This window comes from Abramis brama (assembly GCF_963993115.1).
Source record: "Abramis brama genome assembly, chromosome: 12".
Taxonomy (NCBI): domain Eukaryota; kingdom Metazoa; phylum Chordata; class Actinopteri; order Cypriniformes; family Leuciscidae; genus Abramis; species Abramis brama.
Window position 1 is genome coordinate 11,828,517 of NC_139974.1, and position 27,143 is coordinate 11,855,659.

At 37.4% G+C, this 27,143-nt stretch overlaps 1 protein-coding gene across 4 annotated transcripts; it reads right to left on the reverse strand.

The window, feature by feature from the left end:
- Nucleotides 1–2,890: 2,890 nt before the first annotated feature.
- Nucleotides 2,891–21,740, reverse strand: LOC311093666 (uncharacterized protein). 4 transcript variants are annotated; one of them, XM_084131222.1, is made up of 7 exons: nt 21,684–21,740; nt 19,174–19,280; nt 17,089–18,186; nt 13,873–14,485; nt 8,582–8,832; nt 4,967–5,146; nt 2,891–4,890 (listed from the first exon to the last, which is right to left on the reverse strand). In XM_084131222.1, exons 3-7 carry the CDS (start codon nt 17,875–17,877, stop codon nt 4,681–4,683), a joined length of 2,043 nt encoding a protein of 680 aa, XP_083987348.1. In that variant the 5' UTR covers nt 17,878–18,186; nt 19,174–19,280; nt 21,684–21,740; the 3' UTR covers nt 2,891–4,680. The 4 variants fall into 4 exon arrangements, with proteins under 4 accessions (XP_083987348.1, XP_083987349.1, XP_083987347.1 ...); XM_084131223.1 differs by having other exon boundaries at nt 21,589–21,729; XM_084131221.1 differs by lacking the exon at nt 19,174–19,280 and having other exon boundaries at nt 21,684–21,737.
- Between the last annotated feature and the right edge of the window lie 5,403 nt (nt 21,741–27,143).

The following is a 27,143-nucleotide window of genomic DNA, read 5'->3' on the forward strand; positions in this document are numbered from 1 at the left end:
CCTGCCACGACCTAACAATTATAACATATATCCTTGTCCTACAAACATAATTAAACTTTTATAATTGTTTTTTAGACATGCAGTCAAGTATAGCTATTTTATGTTCATTAAGTTTGTTGCTATTAAGTATTGGGGTAAGGAACATTGTCCCATATTTTTAGATTTGCATTTAATGAAACCAGATTATTATAATTTTTTTAAATACATAATTATATTGATGACTTAAATTTATGATATATTTTAATAAATAAGCAAAATGGGCATATAAAGTGAAAAAGAAGAAAAAAAATCTTCAATATGGGTTTGTGTTACAAGAAGTGTTCAGCCACATCATAGGATGGGATTTCAAGAAAGATACTTTTCCGCCATCCTCAGTACACAATGTGGAACTGCACCATTAGAGCTTGTATAAAGGTGACTTGACTTTTAATTCAATAACACTTTCATAATAGTGCATATGTTCTTACAGAAGTGTGCACATTTGTGAAGTAATTTCCATTGGCTTATTTACTGGCAATAAGAATTAAAAATGCATTAGCGTCTTTGCGGCGTCTGCGGTCTAATGCTATAACCACTTAAGGGCTTACCTCTGGGAATAACACGGTTAGTCAAAAAATATACTGACAGCTAAGATTTTTCTACCAAACTATTATTTTACCTTTATTAAATGTGTTTTCCTTTTGATAGAAGTCATGAAATTACACTTTAGGCTATGCATTATCTATAGTCACTATACTATATCCCAAAACATGACTAATTTGATAAAAAATTGATTTGATATATTATACACACAGTCGAAACCAGCTGTCTCCTTTTACAACACACATTAGAATGTGGAAGCCAAATCGATATTTATTCACAATCATCAATATATTTGCAATCATTTTGACTTGGCTTTCTCGTGTCCAGTTAGTTAGTCGTATGCTTTTTCTAAACCCTGAGACTGAGAGCTTTGAACCAAAATGCAAAGTAGAAGAGGAAAGGTCAGGCAAACAAAAGGCCATTTCTTATGCAAAGCCCTTTTTTTTTTCTCATTTGCCCATTATTTTTAAACATGAGGAAACCTCTGCTGTGGCTCCACGTATGCAGTTGAGTAATTGCTTTTTTTTTCCTTTATGAATTTATTGATTCTGTGGAGAAATCGTGATATTCATTCCCTAAAAGTGACGAATGCAGTGATAAACGCATGCTTTGCTGTTGAGGTTGTGAGAATACCGTCACAAAAGTGATGTGAAAGAATATTATAAAATATGATAATATAGATTATTTTACTTAATCCTTTATACAGACAGGAGGGGAAAGGGCTTTTGTTGCATTTCATTCTCTATAACACACAGACCCTCTTTGGGCCGTTTTTGCTGGCACCAGCTGGTGAGGTGATGTCCCCTGGGTGCCAGACCAGACACAATGCAACTGGTTATCTGCAATTTTGGGTGTCTGGTCCCAAAATTTGCAGACGCTATGGATTATAGCTTCAATTTTTGGCTGTGAAGAACATTCTTTGTCATAAAGACCAAACGAATTTCTCATGGTTGAATCAAAAGCACAAGATGTGAGGAGATTTGTGATGTCTGTAATAAAGTACTAGTAAATTCTGATAAAAATGTATTTATATAATAATAATAATAAATAATTGTATACTCAGCAAGGTTTGCCTTTAATAAATAATTTTTAACAATTTGTAACATTTTATTAAAACACAATGCTGAAACAACACTATAACCATACATTTAATGAAAGATTTTCATGAAACTGAACATTTTGATGAGTGGCTCTTTTTTGTAACTTTTGGCCCTCTAGCGGTTAGAAAACAAAACTGCATGCATTTTGCGGAAGAACATTGTTTTAGTGGTGTGCTTCGGCTCTACATGACTGCGGATTAATATGACCCTTCACAATAGATAATGCTTTACAATCAACTCTGTTAGAGAGCTACATATGGCAATTTATATACTTAATAAAATACCTTACCTGTTGAGTAATAAAAACACCATCTTTGCGTCGCTTTTACAACATTTCAAATCCCTCTGTTCTTGCCATCCTTGAAAAAAAAAGCCAAGCCACTGTTGATTCTCGTTTGTCTGTGCATTCCCTTTTTGCAAGCAGTCTCTCCTCTGTTCAGCGTTTTTAAAAACGTGTGATTCCCCAGAAATTCTAAATTTAGCATCATGTCAACCTTTCTCACAAGTTGTGACAACTAACCTGTGCCACTCCCACACCATACACGCGTCAACACTGTAAAAAAATATTGTTGGTTTAACTTAAAAAAGTAAGTTACCTGGTTGCTTTCAAATTTTGAGTTCATTAAAATAAAAAAATTGAGTTAATACAATGAAGGAGATTGGTTTAATAAATAGCAACTCAAAATATTATGTTATCTTAACCACATTAATTATCTAAGTTGATTTGACAAAAGATAAAAAGTTTTGATAACAAATCATGAAAATATTATAGCCTATTTATGGATATGACGAGACCCGCACTAGCGAGTGATGCATGTACGCAAGTTACCTGCGGAAACCATCCTGTCCGGTCTAAAATAGAAACATTTATAATAGGCTTAGTGAATAAGGGTATTAGACAAGAAGGATTGATTTATTGACTCTTTGTTAAAATCTCATTAACCAAAGTTTACTGCACTTTTTCTGAAAAAACAAAACAAAAAAACGATTTAAAACCAATTGCCATTTAAGATACCAAAAAATTTGATTATTAGATCAACTATTAACTAGTATTATTATAATTATGTATTAATTATTAAAAATGTTAGATTGTTTTATATTTCTCATACTTGCGTAAACAGATGAAATCTTGAAATTTGAAATAGAATCAGTGGAATCATGTTTTTCAAAGACATCTTTTAAAAATAATAATAATAAACACTTTGATTAGTTCAAAACCATTACTTTATTTACAAATAATTGAATACATGCTTGTCTCAAGTTAAGCTTGTACATTTTGGCTTACAGGCATTAAAGACATGCCCAAACATATTGTTAATAATGAGTAAAAATATGATATATACATATAACTGCTATATACACCAATTATATTAGAAAGATGAAAGGAAAAAACTAAGAAAAAAAACTAATTAGTGTATTTGGATACAGATATACACCAAAGGCGAAGTTAAGCAAATGCATACATAAAACTGACCAGTCAGGTTAGACGATTATCTAACTGGTAAATCTGTAAAGTCTCCTTTGGTAGGAAGGGTGGGGGGTAGGTTACATAAAAAGTCAGGCTAACTCTGGGATGTACATTTGGCCATCTAGTTAAAAAAGTTTGAAACAATAAATGGGTTTTTAAATAGTGAAAATGCATAATCTATAAATGCCTCCAGATTGTAGGTTAAATTCACAATAAGAAGAAGCATTTTAATAAACAGCTGGAGGTATGAATTCTGAGAAGGGTTTATACATCCAGACTAACACATTTCCTAATGAGACACCATTCAGTTTTTGGACCAATTAAATTTCACAGTAGGCAGGAAACACTGCATATTAAAAAAAAAATTTCACTGCCCCATATGACACAAAACAATGTATATATATTGTATTAGTCAAGTGTTGCTGTAACCTAATGCTTAAAACCATATTGTACTTAAGTTCATTAATCAATAATGAAACACAGATCTGTTCAATGTCACTTTTCACAAATGGCTACAGCACATGCCTTTATCCAATAAAAAACAAACAAATCACAGAATAACAACTGCAACGTGCAACGTGCAACCAACTTTACATTCACTGTGACGTACTCTTTATATAGATTTCTTCAGATAGGCTACAGATGTGCATGTGTTTAAACACAAAAAGTGCATTAAATATTATGAAATCGAATAGCAAGAGAGAGATAGAGAGAAAAGAGAGATAGAGTCTAAATGAGACTGCTCTTCAGCTCTTTAATCCCCTTTAAGCTATGTTGCCATGGACACCTCACTGTTTTCTTTCAGCTCCTAGTTTTCTGGCATGTGCGTACTGTATGTAAACCCATACCAGCAGCCCACCTGCCCACAGACATCACTTGTCATTATACGTATGAAAAAAATACCATCTTTTCCAACTCTTCAAACATCTAATCTAACCTGCACATTTTTCGTCTTTCAATAATACAAATTTACATTACATGCATTAAAAAAATATTACATGAGCAGAATTTATTCTTGATTTTCAAGACTAAAAGAGCACCTCAGGTTATAAGCTATACTGAAGTCCTGGCTTATAAAAATGTAGCATAAATGAAATGTAGGCCTTTAAAACTCACTGCTGCCCCCATGCTGCTAGAGCGAATACAAATGGGTCTAACCAACCAAAGAAAAGGAAAAAAGTTTGCAAATGTGTAATTTACTTGACATTGTACAGATATAAAAATAGTCCACATGGTCTCGCCTTTTAATAGTACATGTCAACTGTAATTGATTGCTGTTGTGAAGTGTTTTTGCATGTTTACACTGAAGTAGTGATACTGAAGTGCTTTCATTAGTGTCTGGAAGTGAACCAAAAAGTTCAACCAGTCTGTTGACATCCTGAGTGTTTATCGATATGCAGTATGTAATTTTTAGACACTTAAACTAATAAAGTGCTTAGTTAATTGAGCAGCTGCAGTACGAGTCCAGATTCATAACTGTCCACCTTTCCAGCTGCAAGTTAAGCAGAAGTGGTCTTTTTAGTTAGGTCCTTAATGACACGGGTCGAACGGATACTTTGTGACACCTCCGTGGAGTTCCACCATGGACTCGCTCCAGGTGATGACGTCGCCGGTGAGGTGGCTGGAGCAGGATGCTTGGTCGTAGATCTCGGTAGAGGTGAGCATACGCGACCACAGCTGCAGATCCGACATCTCACCGACAAAAGACTGTGTGGCGTCGAAACGGCCGCCCAGAGTGTCCTGGGTACAAAAGAGTCGGGTGTTAGTTAGTGCGAGTGTGTTTTGATTCACTTATGTTTGATTCTTTGAGATGTACCTGTTCCTGTCCCAGGATAAAGACTCCTCCTGGTTTAATCGGATGCCAGGGGGACAGATTCTCTCCAGAGCCCCTTTTCACACCATCCTGATAAGCCTCCCACATGCCATCACGTGTGGACCATGTTACACAGAGGTGGTGCCACTTACTGTCCGTCAGAGAAATAGGAAGAGTGACTGCCTGCAAGAGGGCAAAAACAGAGTACATCTTTAAACAATACAGCAACTGTTTTGTTAGTATAGTAGATGGAATTCTCTTACACACTCTCGCATATTCAGTTTTTTTTTTATTAAGTTCAGTTTTAATGATGTATCCTTGTCTGATGATGGAGATTAACAGATACTGACCTGATAAACATTTTCTCTTGCAATATTTCAGCATACTCATTATTACCGTTTAAAGGCACAATATGTAACTTTTTTGCTTTAAAAATAGCAAAAATCACTATATCTATGTTATATATTTTTTTTAGTTGTGTACTTACATTATCTCCACTGTTTCTAACAACTTTCAAACCAGGAGAAATTTGTAATTTAATTCGAAGACACGTCCTGTTTCTTTATTTCCGTTTTGTCGCCGTCAATGGCGTCATATCCGCGTTCTCCCTGGTTTCTGCTCGTACTGCCATAGTAACCAGAGCCCTCTGATAGTAACCAAAGCAACTGACGCGGACAACTTTGTAGTTCGCAATGTCTATCTGCACGCTGTTCTTGTTTCGTTCAAACATTATGGATCATGGCAAGCAGACTTTGGATAAAAAAGGAGAACTAAAACGAGAATCAATATCAGCGCGGTGTTTTCGAGATGCCTAGAGCTCCCATAGACAGTATATAAACGAGAGCTCCACGTCCGAGACTTCGACCACTCCTACATGTACTTTATTAAACAGGTGAGCACATTTACATAAAACTAATCAATGTTATATAGTTCAACAATGATAAAATGTTAGAATATGATCTGTATGTTATTCTAATGTTGATCTAGCTTACTGCTAGTCTCATACAGACAAACTAACACATAACGTCATTACATTTCAACACATTCAAATGCAGTTTAGTGTGCTAGTGTAATGTTAGACTAAGTGAAACAGCGCTGCGTTACCTCACAAGTTTAATTTGTCTAATAAACTGACCTGTGAGTTGTAATTCTGCACTTGCGTGTAGTTCGGTAGAATGAAATGTCCATAGCAGCTATTCCTTTTATATCCGCGGGACTCGCGTCGCGTGTGGAGCTGATAGCTGTCTCTTAGCAATCCCGAACTGCTTCATATCACAGTCATGATAAAAACATCGATGTATTCAGTCATCCATAAACATTATTAGATCAGTCAGCTTGACGTTGACGACAAGATCCATAATTCTTAGCAAATGTTGCGTCATCAAACTACGCCTTTGTTATTGTAAAGAGTTAGCGACCCCTAGTGGCGAAAAATTCCATACTGTACGTTTAAAAGTTTGGGGTCGGAAGATGTTTTTAAAATAAGTTTTTTATGCTTACCAAGGGTGCATTTATTTGGTCAATACAGTAAAGCCAGTAATATTATTACAATTTAAAATACAATTTGTCTATTTTAATATATTTTTTAAATGCCATTTTATTCTTGTGATGGTAAAGCTGAATTTTCAGCAGCCATTACTCCAGAATTCAATGTCACATGATCCTTCACAAATCATTTTAATATATTGATTTAGTGCTTAAGAAACATTATTAATGTTGAAAACAGTTGTGCTGATAAATACATATATTTTTGTGGAAAAAGTAATACATTTTCAGGATTCTTCAATGAATAAAAAGTTAAAAAAGAAATGTTTATTTTAAATAGAAATCTTTTGTAACAGTATAAATGGTTTTACTGTCATTTTGGTTAATTTAATGCATTCTTGCTGAATAAAAGTATTCATTTCTTTAAAAAAAATAAAAAACATACTGACCCCAAATGTTTGCAGGGTACTGTATGTCCCATGTTGTCTATCAGTTGTTTAGAATCAGAACTAGCAATGCTTGTCAGAGTTCTATAAATGAATTTTAAAAAAAAACCCTAAAAAATATATATATATATGGGCAACTCGCATATAAATAACAAGCATAATGGTCGGAATTAGTTTGTGATCCAATCTGGATCATCCAGACAGCTCACTCACTGACTGTGATTTATTTCAAATGTTTCTCCATAAAACAGTAACTGGATATTTTAGAACAAAAAAGAAAGAAAGAGAGAAATAGACCCATCAAATGTCTGTAGAGGAGCGCTTCCAGCACTCAAAATGGTAGCTTGAGGTGCTCTTTGGATGGGATAATCATATGTGGAAAAGATTCAGGAAACTCCAAGGCACTCTCTTTAGAATAGTTAAAAAGCCTTTATTGTTATGGCTTAGTCATTTTAAACCTTTAAAACACTCCGACGCGTTTCGGCATACAAGCCTTCGTCAGGGTCAACAATTTCCAAACAGGAAGAGACTTTCTTATAAGCTTTCAAACCACCAATCAGAAACCTCCATTTGGCAGAAGTAGGTTGTATTAGTTTGTGATCCAATAGTCGGAATTAGTTTGTGATCCAATCTGGACCATCCAGACAGCTCACTCACTGACTGTGATTTATTTCAAATGTTTCTCCATAAAACAGTAACTGGATATTTTAGAACAAAAAAGAAAGAAAGAGAGAAATAGACCCATCAAATGTCTGTAGAGGAGTGCTTCCAGGACTCAAAATGGTAGCTTGAGGTGCTTGAGGTGCTTGAGGTGCAAAATACATTTTGTTAGTTCTATTTTTACTTTTGTAGTGATGCATGCATTGTATGTAACCTTGGTGTGTAGCCACGAAAATTCTGTTCTATTAAGTACCAAGGAGGACGTCTAGTGGTCTTTCTATAATCCTACAACTCTGAACCTACTTCTGCCAAATGGAGGTTTCTGATTGGTGGAGTTTCCTGAATCTTTTCCACAGAGAAATAGACCCAATTGGATATTTGCAACCATCTGCAATCATCAGTTGCAATCTGTTTGCAACAGAACATTAATTTGCAATCTTTAACTTCTCATTAAATGTTTATATTTTGCTTGTATACCTTAAAGTTCCCTTGTGGAATACCGGTAGACTGCACTCTGACAAACCTCATCATTATTGCTTATTAGCTGCTAGCATTAGTTGTAAACAGTTTAGTTGACAACATGTAAACAGTCATTGACAGAAGAGGCCTGTCTTGTTTCGTTTTTTAAAAAAAGCAGTAGAACAGTAAAATTCACATGTCAACCAAGGATAAGCCATTAATTAATTAGGCAGGATGATGCAATGGCTGGGCAGCCAAGAGGAAGAGAGAGCTTTGCAGACTGTTGAAATGGCAGGACAAGGTCATCAGCAGTGTAAGTCTGGTGATCCCTTTTCCAAACTGTGTTGTCTAGCATTTTAATACAATGCATTTTATTAGCTATTTTGTCCAATGTTATGACATATTTGATTTTACTGTATCTATTTAAATACACTTCTAAATTATAATGGTTTTTGTTTGTTTGGGTTTAGTCTCTTTTTTTTTCCGGATTGCCTGTGTTTTGCAAAACCAGGACATTAATCTTTCATTACACAATCCCAGTTTTATAATTAGGTGATTTTTTCTTTACCTTGTCATTCACCAGCAGCTCCATGGGATTGTTGCCCCACTCAATCAGGACAAGCTCATTGGCCTGGCCAGGGACAGAGTAGGAGAACGGGGTTCCGATCCCAGGACCTGAGCCCCCTTTCAACCAGAGGCAGACTGTGAGGGCGAAGATCTCACTCAGAAGGGTGCGTTTGATTCGCCCATACATGTAGTTGGTGCGCATCGGGAAGCCAATCTGAAAAGCGTCAGGATTTTTGGGTTTCTTATTTGGACCTGTTGGTGAAAATAAAGAAATTATAAAACAGGATCTCATTTCTCTGCAGCATAACATATAAAAGCTCAACTGAAATCTTCAAAAGACAGTTGAAGACAGATCTCCTAGAAGACTATTTAACCTGTTCAGAACATGAAAAATAAGACCATATAAAAAATTAGACCTACTTAAGTTACCTATGGAGGGTTCTCAATGCTGCATCAGTTGCTGACACTATGAGAACGCCTTCAGTGTGTGCCGGTGTCTAAAGCACGTGTAAAAAATTGTGTGACAATTCTATTGGCCAAGGACGTCATGTGACATCACTCAGCGTGCTGACATGACTATAAAAGGGCGACTGCGTTAGACTTCATCGGCTTCTTTGTCTTCAAGAAAAGCTCTGTGTGTAGTAAGTCTTATTTATTATCTGTCTCAACGATTATTAGGATGACAAGCAAACAAGCATTTAGAAAGTGTGCATCGCTGTGTCCCCATTTCATTATGGGTGACAATCACACAATATATGTTTAATTTGTTTAGGAGTGGAGCACACACTGCCTGCTCTTGAAGGAGCTGGCTGTGTTCACTGTGATTGCTTCACAGTGAAGAAGCTCCACTCCCATCTGGCTCTCTTTACGAGGGAAGGGAGTCAGTCAACTGTGCCTCACGGTTTGGTGACTCAGATCGTGGAGGTCACAGGTGGAGCTATCGTAGGCATCTGAGATGTGTGCATCCCTTTCTTGGATTTCAAACGCTATCTCCAAGGCTCTCAGTTTGGATCAGGAAGCCCGCTCTGCGGCCTCTTCTGATTAATTTGAAAGCATGTTATTGACTAGATCTGAGGAGTTAGATGTGGAGGGAGTTAAAGCTGGACATTATATCTACCGCCTCCTCTCGTGGCCCCTCGTATGAGGAGTTGCTGGAAGTGATGACCTGTACCACGGCTAGACTCAGTCTAGACTGGATGTTGGAAAAGCAGGAGGTCGTTCAGGGCAGACTAACTATTACTCATGGGCCATCGATGCTCTCATAAGCCTTCCATTTCTTTCCGATCTCCATGAGGAGTTGTCGAGATTGTGGGATAAACCATCAAATTATTTGAATGTGCAGGGGCTATGTGACCAAGGATATGTGAAGATGCCCCAGGTAGAAGAGGTGCTTGCTAGCTACCTCTCTTCTGGTGCGGCATCTTCACTGAAGGCTTCGGTCTTGTCATCCAAGCCGTGTCAGACCACCTTGCGGCTGGTGGGCAAGGCCTATGCGGCGGAGGGTCAGGCCAGTGCAGCCTTGCACACAGCGGCAGTGCTGCAGGTGTACCAGGCTGACCTTCTCAAGGACCTGGATCATGTTGAGGGATTGGCACCTGAGGCAGTCCTGGAACTCCACAGGGCCACAAATCTTGACCTCCATGCCACGAAGCAGACGGAACATGTCTGTAGCGACAAATTACCATCTTGTCACTTAGAGGTGTTTGTAGGGCTATCTGATGCGTGGTTCCAAACAAATACACTTCCAGTCCAATACTGCATTTATCTTCTTTATTTGTCTCAGTTCTGATGCTCAAACACATTGCAATCATCAGTTAGCATGTCCTTACATAATCCTGACACGGTCAAAAATTGTTTGCTTCCACATTACACCTGACGTCTCTTGCTCTCTGATTACCTATATACCCTAAACCCATACTCCACCCAGTGTTCTCCAGTGGAACTACAACAGACATTTAAATAGAGCATAATGGCTCTTACAATGTCATTAGCCAATCTCCAACTGCTAATGTTGCCACAGAGCAGCATCTGTGTCTGAACTAAACAGGGATGGAGGAGAAGAAAACATTTCTCCTTGATGACCCAATGTCACCCTCTGGCCTCTTTTGTACTGCTGTTGATTGGGTAGTCGAGAGGTTTAGAGAGGCAAAAAGTTCTTTCTGCGGCGGAGATTCATTCCTCACTGTGACCAGGGTCCATCACCCCCCGTAGCCTTTCTCTGACCCACTGCCTGGGACTAGTTTCTTGTAGGAATGAAGGTGGTGTACCTGAAGAAGGTCTGTGGACTCAAAGCCTTGAGGTCCTGCACTAGGTCTCCTCATATGAGGAGGCACATGAGTGGCTAAGTTGAGCAATCATAATTTATCATTTCCTTATGCGACACCCAGTCCATCCCACCATCCAGCACGAGAGCTGGAGTTTGTGTTTTGAGCAGGCACTTTCCCATGAAAGAGTCAAGTGGCAGATTTACAGACAGGTCAGTGCCATATTAAAAACTGAGACCTGTATTTTATCACCCTCTCCAACTGGGGACAAGAAACAGATATAGACAATGTCTGTTCAGTCCTCTAGGTAAATGCTGTTCATTATAGACATCCTGCTGACAATTCATTTGGAGGCGGTGTAAACACTCTTCCCAGATGGAGGGAAGCGATGTGGGCAGTGTTGACAGAGCAGAAAATGAACTTCATCACCATTGGCGTCCTACCCTTTCATCTGTTGCCCCCTGCAGTACATTATCATTTGGAGATTTAAGTATATCAACCGCTTCCCTAAAGGTCTGCAAGGAAGGAGACTTATGTGGAGAGTATGTGGACTGTATCACTAATGAGTGTCCTACTTTTTCATCTGTTGCCCCTCCAGTAATCATGTCAACTTTATTTATATAGTGCTTTATACAATTAAGAATGTTTTATTGCAGCTTTACAGTGATAAACAGGAAAATAGTGTTTCAATGACGCAAACAGAATGCAATTATGCTGTAAAGCAGCTCTAAAATCACAACAGTAAACAGTCATTAATCAGTTCTCATCCAACAGTGTCAGTGCATTTAAGTCAATAATATTGCAGAATATTAAGAGTCCCCAAGTAACCAAGCCAAAAAGCCATAATCTCAAGCCTATAGTAGGGGATCGAGCAAGCTCTCCCGAGAAGTAATAGAGCTCTGGGAGTTTTCACAGACAAGAGTGTTCGCTGTGATGTCAAGATGAAACATTAGCATATTGCCTGCCCATTTATAGCGCGCAGAGACCAGGGAAAACTTGAACCCCTCAAACCGGCAGCTGATTCCTGTGGATACTGGATAGCATCGTGTCGAGAAGACGCTGTGCTCTACAATGTGAAGGTAAAGCCAGTTTTTTTTCACTGCCCAAGGACGAGCATGTGTAGAAACAGTGGTTAAAATTCATCTTTACCATGATACCACAGCAGTATAATCCTAAACTTTTGCTGTGTTCCTTTTATTTTACTGACGACTGCTTCTCAAATCTCGGAGTTCAATGCAGGATTTGCAAACCGCTTGCTCTTGAAAGATGGTGTTAAAAATACTTTTTTACTTTTATATTGTGTAGGTCTCCTGCTAACTGGTTAACTCACATTATTACTGTCTTACTGAAATTCTTCTGCTAAACAGTTGTGGGCCACTGTCTAAAATTGTGTCTATTAATGCAGATTGTCTGTCTTTCTTACTACTTTGAGGAAAGATTAAGCATGCAGCAAGATCTGTTTTACCAACGTTTATGTTACATCAGTCATTCACACTAGAGCTCGGTTAATGTATAGATTGCATACATGCACTGTTATTGATACAGTTTCCACGTGTTCACTGCAATATATTAGAAAAATACTAGTAACTAATACAAGTAAAATAATCGGTTTGTTGATGGACATGCACTTGTTCATGCTGATGGTGAGGAATTACAGTTGCAACATCTCATAATGTACCTCAAACTGAGTAGTGTATCACTGAGAAACGTCCTGCTCGAGCCGCCCTTGCAATGGAGGTTCGGGTTCAATAACTAGTTCTTCCAATGTTTCATCATCGGACTCGCGCTTGGATTGATTCATTACTGTGTTTAGCTTACGGTGTAAGCCTCAGGGCAAGCAGAGATGACGTTGTTATGGCAATGGGCGTTTTTGTTTTCGACTTGTGCGCTGTACGCAGTAAACCAATCACAACAGACTGAGCTGTCTGGCCAATCAGAGCAGAGTAGCTTGCGGAAAGGAGGGATTTAGAGAGATTGATTCATCTGACGAGTCGTTTGAGAATTATTGAAAATGTGGTGATGTGCAAATGTATATTATGAGGAAATTAAACAGTTTTTTGACCTTTGATGCATGTAAACGTGTTGTAGGAGACTCCAGAACAACTTTAGGAAACTTTAAAATAGCATAATAGGGGCACTTTAACCAACGTTTAAGTCATTATCTTTACTGCTTTGAAATACATGCTGTTAATGAAAACACTGCTGAATCATTTACAGTTACTGTAAGGATAAAAACAATATTATAGCTATAACAAAATCATTTCATAACCACAGTGAATAACTGTAGCCTACATGACAAATTAAGTTGTAGGCTATGTGCATGCCTTACAAAGCATAAATCTGAATCCAGATTTCAGAAGAATTTTTTTTGACATTTCAAATACAAATGTTGAGTTGTCTCATCCATCAGATGATCTGATATTCACTACTATAATAAAGATGAACATAACTTTTAATAAGCAGGGTAAATTCCCAACTTTACACAAAGGCACGGTGACTTCACTTCATGACGTCATGAGCAAACCAGTTACAAATTCCACAAAAATTATAATATAAAGAATCATTATTGATAATTGAGCACCAAATCAAAATATGATAATAATTTCTGAAGGATCATGTGACACTGAAGCCAGTAATGATGCTGAAAATTCTGCTTTGCCATTAAAGGAATAAATTAAATTTCAAATATCTTAAGTACAGTTATTTTATACAGTTCTTTTAAATTGTAATAATATTTCACAATAATACTGTTTTAACTGTGTTTTTGAAAAAATATTGGAATAATTAATATTAAAAAATATTAATTATTCCAAACTTTTGACCGGTAGTGTGTATACAGACATATATACATATGCATATTTTCCCCTCAAAAAAATTTCAATATATATTTGGTTAGGACAAAATTACAAAAACCATTACAAAACATCAAAGAATGGACCTTAAGTTTGAATGGTTAAATAAAAATCTAAGATTCTGCACGAACACTTTTCTAGATTTGTCCTATATGCTACTTATTAGGGCATATCACCTGGTTCTGGAGTCTTGTGGTGAAGGTTACTCAGCACTGCATCTAGCTTACTGATGGCTCCACGGACGGGCGCTCTTGGCCCAGTTGGCTTGAAAGAGGTTTGTGGATGGTGGACATGATCATCATTTCCATGGCGTCCATCATCATGGTGACCATTGCCATGATGGCCATCATCATGACGATCATCATGGTGGTTGTTGTTGTGGTGGTTGTCATGATGATCATCATGGCCATTTTGATGATTTTCATGGTGATCATCATGGTGGTCGCTGTGACGTTCATAGTGATAATTATAATGGTTGTTACGATGGTTGCTGGAGTGAAGGTCATCGTGATGGTTTGCCTGGTGGTTATCGTGGTTATCGTGATGGTTATCGTGATGGTCATCATGGTTATCGTGATGGTCATCGTGATGGTCATCATGGTGGTTATTGTGGGTATTATGGTGGTCATCATGGTCGTGATGATCCTCATGATGACCATATCCATGATGGTTTTCATGGTGGCCGTAGTGACTGTCATAGTGATGATGGAGCTGTTCTTCCAGTGTGTTGATTTTGCGCTGTAGGAGGTCTCTCAATGAACTTGAATAGGAACTGGAAGAATTTCTTGCCTATAAGAACAAAAATGATGACAATAAACAACAGTATACAGTTTTGGAAAGATTGTAAATACAATGTTTACAATTCAGTGATAACAATATATAATGCGGTAATGTACAGTTTCTTGAAAATAGGGTAACCGCACAACACTGACTCACAATCTCATGCAAATATAATAAATATAATATAATATAATATAATATAATATAATATAATATAATAATTGTTTCACATAAATCTACAAATATTTTAAAATGTTTCATTTCATAAATCAAAAGCTAAAATTATAGATGACAATTCAACCAAATACATAGCACACCATGTTTTTAACAACAGACCAAGTATATTGTAGAGAAAATAAACTTTTTAATCATTAACATTCAATATACAAAACCACTGACAAATTTGGGGTCAGTAAGATTTTTTTTTTTTAAATACATTAATGATTTTATTTAGCAATGACACATTAAATTGATTAAAAAAGGGACATTAAAGACATTTACAATGTTACAAAATATTTATATTTCAAATAAATGCTGTTCTTCTGAACTCAATTCATCAATTAATCATATAACAGTTTCTAAAAAAGTATTAAGCAGCACAAGAAATGTTTAATTAGCACCAAATCAGCATATTAAAATAATTTCTGAAGGATCATGTGACACTGAAGACTGGAGTATTTAAAAAATTCAGCTTTGCCATTACAGAAATAAATTACATTTGGAAATGCATTAAAATGGAAAACAGTTGTTTTAAATTTTAATAATACTTCACAATATTACTCTTTTTTTTACATCAAATAAATGCAGCCTTAGTGACATAAGCGACTTCTTAAAACATCTTACCGACCCCAAACTTTTGACCGGTAGTGTATTAATATACAGATGAGTGTTATGACATCACAAGCCAGCCCCTCCTTCACTGTCAACTTCTTTCCTTTGATAAGTCGTCGCAAATCCAGCTTTACTCAGTCCCACAGCATTCTGCGCTTAATGGCTCATCAAAGCAGATGGGGCTAATTGCTGATGGCAGTAACTAGCACATTGTAGAGTGCCGTCACCAGCGTGCTGTGTGTGCACTTCCTCTCCAATAAAGCTTGGAGTGATATCTAAGTCACTTTGGGAAATAGAAAGAACGTGTCTGAGTTCTAAAGAACAGAGTTAAGTTAAAACTTGGATGAAATTTCTACAACTTCAAACCCTATGTCAGCAATTGATTACTGTACTACAGAACAATTAAAAAGGGAGAGTTTAATTACATATCATTAGTTTAACTGAATACTATACTCAATAATAGTGTCACATGGTGGCTTGTTTCTAGTTCTAAGTGCATTGCAACCATGCTACTTTTGATGCGTTACTGTACTGTAGATAGTTTGTTTTTCATCTTATGTGTTCTCTCAAGGGTAGGGATCTGGCTAATTTAATAAGTAAATCCTGGTTGGGCTGCCTAAACGGAAGTCTCTTTTCAAGGATCTGTTGTTGGCACAGGAAGCCACCAAAGTATACTTTACAGAACTATAAATAACCTTATGTCATCCTGAGAAGTATTGACATGCAGGATAACCCCTGCAAACAAAAATCCAAGCAGTTGAAAAATATCAAGAAATTTTCGAAAGTAAGAATTATCATGACTTTCCTAGAAGAAGAAAAAGTACATATGCACTGCACACTAAAGTTAAAAAGTTTGGGGTCAGTGAAGTTATTATTATTTTTTTTAGGAAATTAAAACTTTTATTTGGAAATGATGCATTAAATTGCTCAAAAGTGACATTAAAGACATACAAAAGATTTCAAATATTGTAAATGCTGCGATGTGATGCTAAATCTATTTATTACACGGGTCTCTGGACTGCTTGATTCCGAGGTGTGTTAATCCCCAATAACAACCATTTTCAAGAGCAAAACAGAATAACATAGAGCTCATCCAGGTATCCGTATCTAAGGCCTGCGAGTATTTTGTGTCTCTCTTCTCACGCCACGGACTGTTTCATACAAAGGCAGCTGCTGCCATTTCCGTCTCGGTTGTATTTTTTGATAGCATTGAAAATTAAATCGGAGGACTTCACTATTAAAAGTACCGTAATATTGTTGCTGTGTTCATTGTTTTGCACACTGTAATGGATAATAAGATGATAAACAGGTAAGATTTCAAGACAGTTTCAAAAAAGTCCTGATCTCCCTGTCAGGGCTTACTCTTCGATAACAACCGGCTGGATGTACATTACCTTATTAATCAAAGAATCCTGAAAAAAAGAATCACAGTTTCGACAAAAATATTAAGAACAACAACTGTTTTCAACAATGATAATAATAAGAAATGTTTTTTTTTTTTTTTTTGAGCACCAAATCAGCATATTAGAATGATTTCTGAAGGATAATATGACAATGAAGACTGGAGTAATGATGCTGAAAATTCAGCTTAGATCACAGGAATAAATTACATTTTTAAATGTATTAAAACAAAAACAGTTGTAATTGTAATAATATTATTCAATAGTCTTTTTTGATCAAATAAGATCAAAAACATTTTAAAAATCTCACTGACCCAATCTAATGTGTTTAAATCAAATAACAGGCTTTACATTTCAGTTTAAGATTGTAAATCCACCCACCTGAAGATTTTCCAGCCTCTCCTTCAGGGCCTGCAGGGTCTTTCCAGTCTGTTCTGGGGAGAAGCCTCCATGTTTGCCCAGATATGGAGATTTCCCTCTGTGATGGTCACTGCGGTGCCCGTTTAAAGGGAAATGTGGGTCAGCATGGTGGCCGTCAAAGGGGTGTGAGGAATGCTGGGAGTTGTGATGTGAAGGCCCATGATGGCTGTCATCATGATGTCCTCTCCCAAAGCTCTCGCAGAGAGTCAGTTTTGCTGTCAGTTCCCGAATGGTCTCTCGCTGATCCAAGATGGTCTCCTTCTGTCGCACAAGGCTCTCCCTCAGATGAAGGATGGTAGATTTGGCCTCATCGGATATGCCATGTCGGCTACTACTACTGCTGTGACTACTTGGCGGGCTGCTGACTGGCCCATGATGTCCATTCCCGTGGCCATTCCCGTGTCCATTGCTGTTTGGCCCATGTGAAGCTCCATGTGAAGCCCCATGGGAAGCTCCACCTGGTGTGAAACAACCAGGATCTGCATCTGCAGGGATAGGGATGCAAACAAGTTTGGGTTGCGTGCCCCAGTCATATTCCAAACCTGGCACGCTACTAACTGCAACCGAGGGCAATAAAAATAGGAGAAGAAGAAGAAAGAGGGAGCGAGAGGGTGGATACAGTCCTTGAAAAATCCCTCCCCAGTATATGTGTTCTGAGAAAGGCAGCGACATGATGGCATAATTTGTGTTTTTCGTCATCATCATTTTCTTCTTCACAGCAGTGGGATGCGCACCATGAAATAAGGTCATGCAGGGAGACCAATCAGGGGATTTAGAAATCCACAAGAAATGTCCAGAAAATGCATTGTTTGTTCTGTGTGTTTGTTTCTTTTTGTGAGCTCAAGAGTTTATTTCCACTGTGAACGGTTATAAATCCACCAATCGCAGGCATTCCAGTTGATAAATGTACATGTCAACAAAGCAGAGCAGAAGTAAGCCTTGTTGATCGCTCTTTCACCCTAGGCAGTCTGACGAAATCTTTGGCACACCAGATCTCCAGTGTTTGGCAGTTATGAGTAATCCTTTAATTTCCGGATTCTGTTAGGCCATAGTGCATCCCTGTAGATTAGAAGACAAGATTTCACTCTGAATGAAGCTGTGACCTTTTTACAATGATTCTAATAAAACAAACTAGCATGTTTTTTGGGGGCAGTAGTGGGATCACATATATCTCAGTTCTAATTACTTAGTCGATCAGTCAACACCATGGCCTTGTTGAGCCAGACGCGGCCCTGAGGTGAATGACGCTAACAGCTGAAAATCCCCTCGGCTTTGTAATCATATTATTGTTACTTGAACTTGATGCAAATGATGAACGATGGCTTTCAAAATCATGTGAGCAGCCAAACAATTTAAAAGAAGCCCACAGCCAGAAGTAGCTAATGAAGGATGCATAGAGAGAATTGCAAGCTATTGCTAGAAGTGAAGTGCTAGCAGAGGCAATATGAAGTTCACACATTGTCAAACAAAATGAATATGGAGACACAGCTCACTGTTAACTTCTCAAACATTGTTTAAAGTACCCCTTTTATGGTTTTTCAAAATATACCCTTTCATGCAGTGTGTAAGCTGTCTGTGGATGCAAACGGTCTGCAAAGTTGTAAAGTCGAAAGTGCACGATAAATAAAGTTATTGTCTCCCAAAAGAAAGAATCGACTCGGATGGATGGATGGATGGATGGATGGATGGATGGATGGATGGATGGATGGATGGATGGATGGATGGATGGATGGATGGATGGATGGATGGATGGATGGATGGATGGATGGATGGATGGATGGATGGATGGATGGATGGATGGATGGATGGATGGAAAAAAAAGAAAAAAAGTAAAAATCAGCCATTTTTGACAGAAGAGGGTTAAAGATCCAAGAAGTTTAGATCTGGAAGAATCGGCCTAAGGATCTATTACGTCACAGGAAGGGGGGTCTCACTGGTGTGTCCCCAAGGTTAACTGTCTAATTGGATCTAAGGATTAAAGGCCATGGTGGATTGGTTTGGTTGTAGTCTAGCGCTTGTGAGCCATTTCAGAAGCACTCTACCTACATGTGGCCAGCAGTCTCCTAAGAGGCTTGCCCAAATGTGTTTCTCACGCTGCATGGCACGCCACCCCAGACATATCACTAGACACAGCTCATGGCATCCTCGTGTGACTGAGACAGAATGAGAGAGAATGTAAAAAATCAAGGAGACTGCAAAGGACACTTTGCCTGTCAGCTTAGTTGGACTTTACAGACTAGTCAGCTGTATAATTTGGGTCCACCAGACCTCCACCAGGCGTGTTTCTTAGGGGCCTTTCACACAGAATTTTTCACAGTTCCTTAACACAAAGTTTATGGGGCAAAATGCAGAAACACTGTTGCTACAGACAAAGATGTCCATCTGAACATGCACCAACTTTTAAAAAACAGTGCGGATTAAATGCAAGTGAACATGAACATGCGGCACGTTTGACAGACATATATTCAAAGAATAAAAAGGAAAAATACAAAATAAGATTTAATCAGTACATTTCAGTGAAATGTGTGCTGCTTTGATAGTGGTGGCATTGATGATTTAAAGGCAGTACATGTATTTTAAGAAGGAAACTACTGAAAGAATCTTAACATGGGCCATCACCAAGCGGATACATTTACTTTGTCTCATGAATCGCACGATCACCTGTCCTGGTGTATCTCAACCTAATTGTATGGATACTTAAATTAATTTGTTGAATCATTCATAGTCTGTTGGCTAATTAAGAGTGTAATTAAATGAAGGGATGTAGACTGCTGCTAAGCTCCTTAAATCTGTCTGTATCATGTCACAAACATGATATGATGTGATGGATGCACTTGTATACATGATCAGCTTCTTCTTCATTGAAATGCAATTCAACAAATCCCACCAAAGCGTCATTGCACTAGTCATTCCCGATTTCACCTTTTTAAATGAATTCACATATCTTCGAGGCATATTTTTTTTACTGAGTTTGTTATAGGTTTTTTTAATCTTCAAAGAAATGGACATGGGTTGAGTGCATGCAAGCATTCGGAGATAGGCTAAAGGTTAAGGTTCTGGACTGACAGTAGACTAATGGTTAAAATTTCACCAACACATAAGTTTAAATACCAAAGAATGGTGAATCAGGAAGAGTAACGATTTTACTGTAGCCTACTTCGCTCTGGAAACTGTTTCTAAGTTACTTTGGACCAAAAACAAATACAAAAATAGCAAGAAACAGAAATGGCATCCAGCCACAGCAAGCCATTGGTTTTAAAAAATAAAAATAAATGACAAAATGGATGTCATTCTTGTTTGAAAACAAGAATCATTAGAGAGACCAAAAAGAGTTGACATCTGCAAGACTGTGATGGTTAAAATATTTGGATTCAGATTAGCTTCGACAAAGAGGCAGTTCAGAAGGTGAATATGATCTTAAACACAGGTCAAATCAACCATACTATTCCAGTATGCAGTATCCAGTACTGGTCAGTATGCATTACTAGTCGCTTAAAAGACTGTTATTCTGGTTATATCAAATGCGAGGCAATTCCAAACTCCCTTAAGTCCAAGAAAACTTTCTTAACACTTTCCATAGAGCATCCACGCAACCATATTATGTTGTCCGTAAGCATTACTCTGTGCTCTCTTGTCTAATTTCACATTAACATGAACACTGTAGTGTAAAATGTAACCAAAACCTAAAATAATCATCCATGGAGGGCATTGCTCAGAGTCTGTGACATTAGCAGGAACAGGTGTCCTTAAGACAGTTGAGACTTGTTCACCTAATGTATCAGGTCAAAGTACTTAATGAGGAACAGTGTCCTTTGTTCATGACATTGATGTTCTAACACGTCCAGTAACCACAATCGTTTTATATTTACAAAAAACCTTCCAACCTTCCAGCACTGTAGTTGTGTGTATAGAGCGAAAAATAGAGCGATTAAAGACTAAACCTAACTATTATGTAATTGCAAGCAGCTTAATGAAGCGAAAACGCAAAATTATACCATCAGTACTGAAAAGTCCTGTTAAAGTCATCAGACAATTCATTCAGTTATTTGCATATTCATTTGACAATAATACAAATATAAAAACACTGTGTTTTTGATAGGCATGACATATCAAGTATACATGCATTCTTCTACTATAAGACATTTGCAAACTTTTTTTGCTTTTTAGCCAATATAATCAACATCTAAATATTTCACAACATCTAAAACCTTCTCTAAGAAAAACAAACATAAAGGAAGAAATATATGTTTGCAAGAGCGAAAACAAAAGATTTTCTCTATCAGATTTTCTTTCTTTCTAAAACCATATGGCTATTCTTGCTGAACAAAAGTTTTACTCATTACATCTGCTAAGTAAAATTTCTGCAGTGCAAAGCTAAATGAACATTAATCCTTCAATTAAATGCCACAATTATATCACAGTCCCTAAACGACACTGATTGATGAAGAATCGGGACCATACCTGCTGATGTAAATTTGAATCACCTCCATCAGATATTTGCCTATGAGTTTTGTATTTTTATTTATTTATTTTGGAGAGAAAAAAAGGTCCCTCACCTGCAGTCAGTCACAGAGTTGAGGCAAGTTAGACTATTCCAAACACACTGATCAGCTTGAGAGGGATTTGCTTTAGGGAAGATAATTTTAACTCTCGCCACTCCCCCCATCCCTCCCTTCCATTTTCTATCACTCCTCTTTTAATTTTGCAGCTTTGATGTGTGTTGTTAAACAAAGATTTCTGGTGTATTTTTCAAGGATTTATCAAGGATTTTTCTTTTTTTTTTTTAGATTAATACCCTAAATTGCCGTATCACTGTGATGTTTATCTTAACATTGTGGTTGGGTAAAATCTTTGCAGTAAATTTAATTTTAGGGTCACAGATACAGATACAGATACAAATCTGAATAATGACTGGTTACCCATGTGATGGATTATATGCTTAAACTAGAGAAGCTTTTAAAAGCAGCACACTAATTCTGCTTGTGGTTGAGAGAGCAAGAGCAAAGTATGGTTATAGAAAGCGAAAAGATCCTTAGTGTAGAGATACTTCTGAGAGGATAGTGAGTTGAGATGGTCACCAGTTATCCAACAGTCATAAACTCAAATTATAGGTTACAGGGTAAAGGGGCCAAAGGTCCCCCAAGTTTATTGGTTCTTTTGATTGTATTTCGTAAAACACTAAATAGCAACAAACACCACCACAGTACTTGCCTAATTACCTATTCCTAAACTCTGATCCGTTGTGTGACACAAGACTGGGAATAAAGGCAATTTAAAGTTAAACAGAAATTAAACGATTTAATACCATATCAAAAATGCATTTTAGTTTTAGTATTTTTATTTTTTTCTATTTAGATATTTTTCTCTGTTTTATTTCAGAGATTTTATTTCAGTTTTATTTCATTTTTAGTTTTAGTAATTTTAGTTCTTCAACTTCATATTATTTTTATTTCAGTTAGTTGCAAAGGCAACATTTCTACTTTTTGTTTAGGTTTCCTTCCAAATATGTTTATTTTATTTTAGATTTATTTATTAACAAACATATTTTTTATATACTTTCAGGTGGTTTTTTTACACTGCTACAGTGCTTTAAACTATTAATTTCTTTTTTTTTGTAATATCTAATCTTTATTATATCTCATCTGTAAATTAATTTTATTGATTTTTTTGTTTGTTTGTAATTTTAGTAGGCTACTTCAACTTCAACTTATTTTATTTCAGTAAATTGCCAGGGAAATATTTGTCATTTTTGTTTAAGTTTAGGGTTTCTATTTGATTTTAGCTTTATTTCAATTAACAAACGTGACTTTCAATAGTTTTAGTTTTAAAAAATAAAATAACAACACTTCTACAGTGCTTTATAATTTTTTTTATTGCACAGCTCTGTGGATTACTTGATTCTGATTGGTCAATCACGCCATCCAGCAGTATGTTATTCCCCAATAACAACTACTGAAAACAGATAACACAGGCTCACTGAAGGTTACTGAAGTCAGCAGCGCTATATGCTTGCTTTTATTCATGGAAGTTTTGCATTTGGTGAGCTAATAAAATATTAAAATCAATATTTTGTGTACAGTTATTTAACCAATTATGTCATCCAATACTCGCTCTCTCGTTTCATTCAAATGCAGTTATCAGTTTCATCTCAAATCAATATCTCTTACCCGCATAATTATTTATGTGGCGAAATGCTGTGTAAAAAGTGGTATGACTGTACTGTAACCCTTAAATGTCCGTCCAATTTGGAACTTGCCGCTTGCTAGCAACTGCTCCCTCCACGGAAGCTTTGTATTTTAAAGAAATATTTTGACTCAGATCAATATTTTGTGTCTAATTATTTACTTTTGTGGCAAGTAGCCATGTAATAAGCGGGATGATAATGTACATCCAGCCGGTTGTTTTCTCAGAATAAACCCCTTCAGGCTGATGCAAGACCTGATCACCCTGTCTTGGTTTATTCTGAGATAACAACCGACAGGATGAATGAACATTATCCCTTACTTGTAATATCTATGAAATATCTCATCTGTGGCATTAAGTTTAAACCTTAGCTGTGGTTACAAAATGCAGTAATAAATATGTAGTGAAAATCCAGATCACTGACTGATCTCATTCTGTCCCATAATTGTACCTAAGTATGTTTCACAATCCAAATCTCCACCTTGCTTCAAACTAATTATGTTGGCCATGGTGCTAAACTTAGCCTTAGCCACAGCTGACCTGACCAGCCTGGTTATAACATCCTGGTAACAGATTCTTCTCAGGTGACCTGTGAACACCCATAGAGTTGCCAACTTCAGCAGAGGTAAATATGGACCAATCTTGGTTTCTTTTAAGAAATGGAAAAAAACCTCATCGTTTCTTTATTTCACATTTGGTTTTTCACTGTAATCTGTCATTTGTAACAATGAAATTTCAATGTGAAAATGGACGCTGGCAACTAACCATCCATATAATGAGCATCAGTCCTAAAGCTAGTCACACATACACACATCCGATGCCAGATGGCCTAAAAAGCGAAAGAAAGAGAGGTATTCAGTATTGAACAGCAAGACAGAGATGAATATATATCGAAACGTATACTGTAGCAAAATGAATCATTCCAAATTTTAATCATCAAAGTTAATTTAAGAAATATATTAATATATATACAAACGTATTGCAAATTTAATTTAAGCAAAATATACAATGCAAACATGCCACAACTCCGATGGGCAACACCTAAACAACACCACCAGAGGATCTGCTGGTTCTAATCTGTCTCAAAGACTGTTGAGACTGTCTCAAATAGCGTACAGATCGCCAATAATGCTCCAGATTGGGGCCTGTCCAAGTGAGGCATCTGCCCATTTACACCTAGTGCATGGAGGCCGAGTTCCTGAGTAATTTCTATCTTAACTTTGGACATATGGGCTTGCTGCACTACTTTAAACTGGATGAGCGAGTACCTTGCACACACTGATGAAGAGTGAACTTGCTAGAGACCAGAATCCCATGTGTCTAGTGAGAGTGGTCTGCCAACATCGTCCTCACAGGCACTCTGGAGTTTAAAATATGAAAAACTCTACTAGATTTGCAATGCTGATAACTGTGGAAACGTGTCATCACAGTCAGTGAAAAGGGTCTATAGCAAACCACAACAATTCAACAATCAAAATAATTTGGATGACAAAATCAAGTCCCAGCCTACATTTTTCTTGTTCACTTGGATAAACGTCACAGCAGGGAAGAAAAGACTTAACGCAACTTCCGTTTCATGCCGACTTTAAAGGCCCACTGAGGTGCCTTGAAACACGCAGCATTCAATGTGTTGATGTCGTTTCCACTGAAACAGGAAGACACAGGACAGGACATATCGAGCAGCTCAATGCTCAAATGTCATCAAAATCATTGATCCATATTGTGGAAGTGAGAGTAAGTTTTGAATGCTATATCTTATAAATGCAAATTTTGTCATTGTTTTGAATTGGAGCACACTAACTTATAGATAACATTAAGGCTAACATACTGAGCCAAAAAAATGTAACTACGGTAAGGGTTAGGGGTGGGGGAACGGTAGAATAATATGATATTTCACCAATTACAACAAAGAATTGAAGTGGCTTGTTTCCCCATTCAAATAGATAGGATGCACTTGCATGTCCAAGAGGTGTTTCAAATATGGCCGCTGAGTGAAATTACTTGTCTTAAAAGGACTTTGTGAATACATAGTATTCGAAAAACAGAAGGCGAAAAGTCTCTAGCTGACCTTCTACTCCCAAGATTCTGAAGTGTGCATTTTACTATTCCATGAGGCCACGGAAGTGTCGGTGAAGTGACACAACTGACGCAGGTAGGTCAAATGACAGTAACAAAATGCCAGATGTAGTACGTCCAAATTTTATTCATACTACCCACATTCATACTATATAGAACATACTTTTTTAATGGTCGCGAAGTTAGTTGAAATTCAAAAACCTACTGTAGTATGTGCTTTCGGACGCAGTGAAAATGTGCTACAGTTAAAAGGGGAGCTAACAGCCCTGGAGAAAAAATAAGAATACAGTGTATAGCGGCATACTGTATGACCTTGACAACACCACTGTGTAACGGTCACCAGCTGGAGTGCCCTTGAGAGCCACCAGAGGGCACTCCACACCAGACTATCATGTTTCACTCACAAACTACATCTCCCATAATTCTCTGCCTGGACTCATCAGCACTCATCACATTCACCTGTGTCTCATTATCTTGTTTAGTTCACCCCATATAAGCCTGGTTCACCCCATCACTCACTGCGAAGTCTTGTTTTAGTGTCGCACTGCAATTCCGAGCATTCTCCCTGGTTTCATGTCTCTTGGTTTTTGGATTTCTTGCCCTGTTCCCTGGATTACTCTTTTGCCTCTGACCCCTGCCTGTTTTGTTTGTTTGTTTGTTTGTTTGTACGGACTGCCTGCTTGTGTTTGACTTTGCCTGTACTTTGGATTACGCCTTTGGATTGCCCATAATAAAGCTGCATTTGGATCTAACCTTCGTGTCTCGGAGCAGTTTGTAACACACTGATTGGCAGCATTAATTAATCAGATTATGATCGAATGATGGAGAAGAATATTTTAACCAGGCTTATACAGACAGTAATGTATGGTGAAATGTTGCTATTAGCAAGAGCGATTCATTAGTGTTTCTCCGTACAATTTTTGGTATTGTTTCTTCAGCAAATTATCCGATTACGTTTGAGATTCCTGATCGAACTGCCGCCTATTGTAGGTTCAGGATCAGGTGAATGGCTTCGGTTGCTGGTGTTGTGTAATCATCCACTTACAGATGTAATTGATCCTTAATTAACAGCTCCTGCACTCATCAGTCTGTAGGTCACTCTCCTTTGTTTAGTAAGAGTTATGGTGACTCCCCGATTGACTCTTAAAGTACCTTTAATCACTCGCTCTATGCGCTATCTGTACTGTAGTGTTGTTCAAGAGATGAGTATGAAGAGTATGACATGAATGAGAATGACTAGGCAGCAAATCAGACAACAGAATTTTTCATTGTATGAAGCTAGGCAGTAATCTCTTTATCTCTTTCTCTCCTATGCGTCAGGACAAAGCCTAATACTCAAACGGACACTCTTGGATGGCACACGCGGAGGCAGTGAGGCATTATGGGCAGGGTGGGCTATTAACCTTTTTGCCCACTATCCACAATGGCTGATCAACGCTGCATTTATGAATTGAGTGAAAAAGAATCCAGTTCTTTTTTGCTTTCACAATGGAATTGAAAGTGGAATTGCATTAAATGTGCGCAATTACAAAACATTGAAACTGCACTAATGGCAAAACAAAGCAAACCTAGGGCGCTCACTATGACAAAAAATGTTAAACTAATGGACCCTTTTCACAGACTGATATTAAAGATGGGGTAAGCTATATTTAAATAACGCTGTTTGAAAGTTGGTCGGACCGACAAAACAACAAACGTGTAGCCAATCAGTATTAGGGGGTGTATGATGGTGGAGGAGAGAGAACAAACAAAAGGGA

What these genes read in the sequence shown, in the direction of transcription:
- LOC311093666 (XM_084131222.1), bottom strand. Translation starts at nt 17,877, where the DNA reads ATGACCTTATTTCATGGTGCGCATCCCACTGCTGTGAAGAAGAAAATG. An exon ending in AGCTGCTGGTGAATGACAAG is followed by an intron (nt 5,147 to 8,581) that starts GTAAAGAAAAAA and finishes GCCCTCTTGCAG; the next exon opens with GCAGTCACTCTTCCTATTTC. An exon ending in TTATCCTGGGACAGGAACAG is followed by an intron (nt 4,891 to 4,966) that starts GTACATCTCAAA and finishes TTTTGTACCCAG; the next exon opens with GACACTCTGGGCGGCCGTTT.